Source organism: Tasmannia lanceolata, unplaced genomic scaffold, assembly GCF_043159265.1.
Source record: "Tasmannia lanceolata isolate RefF3 unplaced genomic scaffold, GAP_Taslan_0.1 ptg000011l, whole genome shotgun sequence".
Taxonomy (NCBI): Eukaryota; Viridiplantae; Streptophyta; class Magnoliopsida; order Canellales; family Winteraceae; genus Tasmannia; species Tasmannia lanceolata.
The window spans coordinates 25,255,873-25,262,961 of NW_027518688.1; the positions used below are offsets into that span (position 1 = coordinate 25,255,873).

The following is a 7,089-nucleotide window of genomic DNA, read 5'->3' on the forward strand; positions in this document are numbered from 1 at the left end:
TTAACGCCCATAAAAAAGAAAAAGACAAGCCGTGTTTGTGCACTTATCAAAATATGGTAGTGCCAATATCACTATCCTAAAAGAAATATTTATTGTTAACAAAAAAAATACTAAAACATTACTAAAATACGAGGATATTGATAATGGCTTGCATATTAAAACGGGGCCGGGTGGGTCCATCTCCTTCCCCATCCCCGCTTCAGGGAATTTTTTAAGTCCCCGTGCCCCGCTCCAAGTCGGGGATTCCCCGCCCCGTGTAGGGCGGGGCGGATCCCTATTTTCACGGGTGAAATTGCCAACCCTCCAAGCCCCCGATTTATCATGAAAGAAAATTCTTGGTAGCCAATTGTGCCCTAAAAGAGAACCTTTTCTAGATTTGGTATTCTGTTTTAAAGCAACAAAATTAGATGGTTAGGATCATCTCTCAAAGAGCCAATTTTATCGAAATTTCAATTTGTGCTGGGCCAATCCAAGTCGCCATCATTTTAGGGTAATTCATTGGTGGCTCCACGGGTTGGATTGCACCACAACCCATGCTACGATTGGGTCCATAAAGTATGACTGTAAAAAAAAAAAAAAAATTTACTCTCATTTTAAGGGTAAAATGAGCCCTAATTTTTTTTTCTTATGCCCATTTTATGGCCAAAGAAACTGATCCTTATCATTATGAAGATTAGGGCTGCAACTCGGGTCGGACGGGTCGGGTTTTGGAGAACCCAACCCTACCCGAGAAATATCTCGGGTCGGGTCGGGTCGGGTTTTTTCACGTTGACGCAATTTTTTAAGGAAAATTCTTGTTTGGCAAGGCAACTCAACTCATAGAAGCAGAAATTACACTCACATTATACTTGAATCAAACAATGATGTAATTACACTCAAATTACACTTGAATCAAACAATGCTGTAATCAAACAACGTTGTAATTACAATCAAACAATGCTGAATCAAACACTTGAATCAACTCAAATCATAGAAGCATAAATTACACTCACATACAATAACAGTGGGTGTGTCGGTTTTCACTTTTAACTTTTAACTAACAATAGAAAAAATGTACATACTATAACTTATGTAACTCGGTTCAGGTCGGGTCGGGCCGGGTCGGGCCCCTTCAAACCCGGCTCGACCCGAGATTCATGCGGGCTTTTGAATGCTCAACCCGGCTCGACCCGAAACCCATGAAACCTGAACCCAACCCAGGCTATTTTCGGGTCGGGTCGATGCGGGTCGGGTAAAACCCGGCTCGAGTTGCAGCCCTAATGAAGATATGTCCACTAGATCTCTGTTGCCTAACTAGTAAAAGTGGGCCCCACTCTTTATCTTTCAGTAGCCCATAACCAAAATAATTCAATATTCAATTGGGCAGGACAGCTTATCTTCATCAATAAATAAACCCACAACAAATTTGAATGTTTTTCAATGGGTGGTTTGATTTTGAAGTGGGACAATGAGTGGTTTAAATCAATGTACCACATTATTATATTATATTACCGCCCCCTGTTTATTTATTTTCAGGAAGGAGCTAAGGTTTAACCAGCCAGTTGATTATACAAACGAGCCTGGTGGAGTTACATCTATCATTTTCCTGTGGATCAGTTCCCAATGTTTTTCTTTTATCCATTTTTAAATACGTGGGCCTTGTATTTCTACTGAAATAAATGGATTAGAAAAAGTTAGTAACGGACACTTCTATAAATGATCTAAACCATTCATTTCTTGGTCATCAGATAGATCTTAATACAATAATCTTCTCCATAGGATGATGGCCCTAGATTTGAAATTGGGGATTTGGGGTTAGGATCACACTAAAGAGAAGATTTTTAGGACATAGGATCTATGGATGGCGAGTGACTAATAAATGAATGGTTCAGATCATGCACATAAGTGGACCAACGATATTATGTGTAGGGCCCTCTTTAAGCACCATTTAACTGCTATTTGGAACACGATTTTGCACAAACTTAGTGAGAGAGAGAAAAAAAAGAAGTCAAAAAATATGTAAAAATCTCAAAGTATGTGTAAATTCATGGTCCCAATATCAAGTAAATGATGCTTAAAGAGTGCCCTAAGCAAAACCCTTAAAATAAAATCTGCAATATCATGGGACCTTTCACTTTATAAAGCCACCCACCAACTTCTGTGGGGTCGCCGCGCTTTTTTCTTTTTCTTTTTCTTTTCTCTTTGGAGGTGCGGGCGTGAACTAGGCCTGAAATGAGTTAAAATAAAGTTAAAAACACCCTAAATTTCCTTATATAAGATCAATCTCCCCCTCTCTTGTTGCAATACAACTCTCTCTCTCTCTCTCTCTCTCTCTCTCTCTCTCTCTCTCTCTCTCTCTCTCTCTCTCTTCATTTTCTGATGGAGCGTCGTGCAAGCCTAGTTCCAGCGATCGCCATGCTCGTTTTGCTCTTCTTAGCTACCGGTTTCAACTCTCTTTCCTTTCTTCTATATTTCAAACGTGCTTCCATGGCACTTTGCATGCAAAACATTATCATATCAATCCTGTTTTTTTAATGATTAGCAATTAAGGGCCTCTTCGGGCATTTTAAAAAGGGATTTGCTAGCGTCCATCGCAAAAGGCATTTCGCAGATGCTCTGTCGCATTTCAGAGTAGCTACCCTGTGAATGATGACAAAATATGCTGAAAAGTGAGCTTCTGTGGCCACTCTAACATGGAACAGAGCATTTGCGAAATGCCTTTTGCGATGGACACTAGCAAATCCCCTATACAAGTTATGTGCCTTTAAACTTGGATGGAAATGTTTTGAAGTTCAATAGTCATTTACAAATAATGGTTACATTAGTTTTACACACGATGTACCAAAATGGATTTCAAAAGGTCCATGCTTTTAACAAGGATTAAAACAGTGTCCGAGTTGACTCAGTTTTTCTGCCGAAGGTCGAATACCCATGTTAATTTAATACTAGGCAAAGTCACCCTGACTCGGATGAAGTGTGTACAAGGCTTATAAGTAGTGCTTAAGGCATGCATGGACTGGTTGACTCGCTTGGTTGACAGGCATACATGCTTCGACTCGCAACTGACTCGGTTGACTCAGTAAACAGATTATGATGACGATGATTATAGGATTTTTCTAACGAGCATTTCCAATGAAAAATTCTTAAAACGTTTGTAAAATTCCCTCTGAGCATCTGCACGTGATCTAGAATGTGTTCATTTGGGTTCTAGCTAGTGGACAGACTATACCCCAAAAATATCGTCCATTAGATGATCTAAACCGTCCGATAAGAAGTTTTTAAAAAATTTCCACTCTTTTATTTTCATAACGACACCCCCTTTATTAAGAAGAACACACTTTGTCTTATCTTTTTTAATTGATGATATTTTTTTGGGAATTGCAACCACTCTAAGCTCTAATATTTTAATTCCGGATAATAAACATATGGAAATGATATCAACACAACCATGTTTTAATAATTGTAATTACTCATCTTGTCTTTTGTTATTGAAACTTTGAAAGAGCTCTCAAAGGTTAGTACAGTTGGGTATGGGCGGCTTGTAGCTCAATGGTTGAGGGTTTGTATCTCACCTTGAGGCCTCAGGTTCGATCCCAGCTTACCTACCAAAAAAATGTTATTACAGTTCCCAAAAAGCTCTCGCAAGCCGATTAAATATGAAAAGACAAGATGGTTTTGTGCAATTATCATAACATGGTTGTGCTGATACCATTTCCTTAACCATAATAAAGATTAGAATCCTAGCTTCATTGGTCCTTAATTGCAATGTCTAAGCATATTGATTTATATTTCTCCTTTGTATAAAATAATACAAATGATTGTCTACTTAGTCATATCGATTTACATTTCAATTTCTCGTAACATAACACAAATAAAAATTCCCTCCCCAATTTTAATAATCGGCTAACTAATCTTATTAATTTGATCTTTTGAACTTGGTGGTAGAGATGGGAACAATGGTGGAGGCAAGGATATGTGAGTCTCAGAGCCATCGGTTCAAAGGGCTATGTGTGAGGCACAGCAACTGTGCGAACGTTTGCAGGACCGAGGGCTTTCCTGGAGGAGAATGCCGTGGATTTCGCCGCCGATGCTTTTGTGTTAAAACTTGTTAGTGATTAGCAGTTAAACTGCAATAATCCTCCTTAATCAGTGTTTGTGTGTCGTGTGGGACTGCTTGTTTCTCGTTTAAATGTTAAGTTCATCGTGTGGTTGTGTGTCTCTCTGTTTGGCATCTCAGTGTTGTACTTGAAAAAATGTTATGAGAATTAATAATTTTTGAAATTTTGGTAGATGGATATAGTTTCATAATTTATTTTATCTGAAGACTCTGTTCGTTTGAGATTATGGCAACTGATTGTGAGTTCAAAACTAATTATTCGACTGAAAATTAGTAATTGGTTTTGGACTCACCAGTGCCTTAGATTTAGTTAATTAATCGATTGAACACTTTTTTTACTGGGTTGTTTATTGTTCTTTTGGATTTGTAACAGTCTTCATCGCCTAATTTATCTAATTAGAAATGGTGTAATTAAAGAAATGAGTGCTATTCTAAATTTAATCTCGAAGTGAGTTGATGCTTGGAGCAAATCATTGGATGCGAGACAGACTCTAACTTTATTAAATTCTTCCAGGAGAAGAAGACTCATAAGTCGTAGTATAGCAATATATAAATATAGGGAAATGTTATCAGCACTACTGTATTTTGATGAGGGCACTCCTCACTTTATTAAAAGTACGGTATGGCCCGCACCATAGGATGATCCAAACTGTCCATTAGATGGGCCACACCCTAAATAGTTTGTGCCCCAAAAATTATTTCCGTAGGTTGATCCTAACCCTCCAATCTATAGAGGGTTAGGATCAACCCTCTAACATTCAGATCGGAGGGTTAGAATCAACCTATGGAAACGATTTTTGGGGCACAACCTATTTAGACTGTGGCCCATCTAATGGACGGTTTGGATCATCCTATGGTACGGGCCATACAGTACTTTTAATAAAGTGAGGAGTGCCCTCGTCAACATACAGTAGTGCTGATAACATTTCCCTAAATATATCAGCTATAATACGTTCACCTTGGTCATTTTTTTTAATATGAAAATAATGGTTGCCCATAATTCATTATGTTAAAATATTGGTTGCCCGTATATGTGTGCGCGCGTATGTTCATTCATGTTACTAATATGATTGGTAATTGGCTTACTAACGTAATGATCACTTTGAAAAACATAGTGAGGCCCATTGTATGTTAATTTCCAAGGACAGGAAATATTATCCATGAGCATTGAGAATGCAATGTGGAAAACGATTTTATAGCTATTAGATTAAGGGAAATGATTTCAACACAACTATGTTCTGGTATATGCGCTCATGTATCATGTCTTTTAGCATTTAATTGTCACGTAAGTGCTTCTTGGGGGACAGTAAAAACCCTTTTACACCTCTTTAATTATAAAAGACAAGAAACATGAGCATCTTATATCAAAACATGTTTGTGTTGAAATCATTTCCCTAAATTTATATCAGCATAACTCTATAACTTTTCCATTTTAGAAAAAAGATATAAATCTACAAGCTACGGTTAGGGGTGGCAATGGTTCGGTTTCGGTTAAGTTGACATCCAAACCAAAATTTGAATCGGTTTGTGGTTCTACCAAACTGAAACCGAACCGAAATTTGAATCGGTTTGGTTAACCAGACCAAAACCGAATTTTCGGTTCGGTTTCGGCTCAGTTCTGCCAATTTTGCCACCCCTTACTCATAATCATTGGAAATCTTCGGTTTCGGTTCGGTTTGACCCCCAAACCGAACCGAACCGAGCCGAACCGAAATTTGAATTGGTTTGGTTTAACCAAACCGAAACCGAACCTTCGATTCGGTTCAGTTTCAGCTCTGTTTTGGTTCGGTTCGGCCAATTTTACCACCCCTAGCTACGGCTGGACGTACTCGTATGCTTGGATGAGGTCTATGAATTCTAAAAAATATCTAACAGATTTACTCAACATTTAATGATGAAACAATGGGTGAAAAATGGTTATTTTAACATAGCTCTACTTACATAATGATGAGATCTGGGTTCCACAATTACAAGAAAAAAAATCAGAGTGGTTGAGACCTTCTCTCCATAGGGGAATGTCAAAACGATGCATGATTTGAAATATTTATGTAATATAGTACTTTTCGAGGAAAGCTTTGTCTACGGATGAAATTGGTTGACTATATGAAAAGAAATATGTTATACTAAGTGATGCACTTGCACTTAAGCTTTAAAAATTAAGATTTGATTTCGGTTACCACATAAGCATAAACATTTTCGTTTGGTTTGAAGTTTTACTACAAATAATATAAAATAACAAAAAAACGAATAAGAATATATGCAAGTGGTAGATTTTTTAGATGAAAGTTCATAATACGCTAGAATAAATGCAAATATACATAAAAATAATTGTAAACGCAAGAAAATCATTCATAGAACAACTACCGTCATATGCTGTCATGCATGCATGTCGGACAATTCAGCACATACCACATTTCACATGTAAGTTAAATAAATATTTATATGTAATACATACACTACATTTGACATGAAATTCAGTATGCATTTTGGTTTTGGTTATGCCAACATGAAATACCATAGTAATTAAGCTCGTTGGTTCAACTTAATACTTCTAGTTGGCTTGACTCACTTGTCAAATGAGTTGTTTCAAGATTAAATCTGGCAAAAAGTGCTCCAGACTAGCAGGTTCACCCAGCCTGCCCCTAAGTTACGGGTCCGGGTCACTAAATTATTGACCCGGTGAAATTTGACTTGGCCCGTACGGGTCTCGTCAAAGTTGGGCTGGGCTGGGCTGGGTGGACCTGTGGGTGCCCATAAAAACCCAATGATCGAGATTTTATATTGTGTAAGCCCTTGTAGTCCCGTAGTTTCCAGAAAGTATTGTATGGACCACATCATAGGATGATCTAAACCGTCCATTTAGGTTGTGCCCCAAAAATCATTTCCATAGGATGATCTTAGCCTTCTGATCTATAAAGGTTTCTATAAATAATAATATGCAATTCCTCGATAGCTCAGAGGGCTAAGATCATCCTATAGAAATGATTTTTTGG

The 7,089-nt window shown here is 37.8% G+C and overlaps 1 protein-coding gene across 1 annotated transcript; it reads left to right on the plus strand.

The window, feature by feature from the left end:
• The first annotated feature begins 2,263 nt into the window (after nt 1-2,263).
• Nucleotides 2,264-4,266, plus strand: LOC143886772 (defensin Ec-AMP-D1-like). Its single transcript, XM_077390889.1, has 2 exons — nt 2,264-2,422; nt 3,925-4,266. The coding sequence occupies exons 1-2, from the start codon at nt 2,359-2,361 to the stop codon at nt 4,089-4,091; spliced, it is 231 nt and encodes a 76-aa protein (XP_077247004.1). The 5' UTR covers nt 2,264-2,358; the 3' UTR covers nt 4,092-4,266.
• The last annotated feature ends 2,823 nt before the right edge of the window (nt 4,267-7,089 follow it).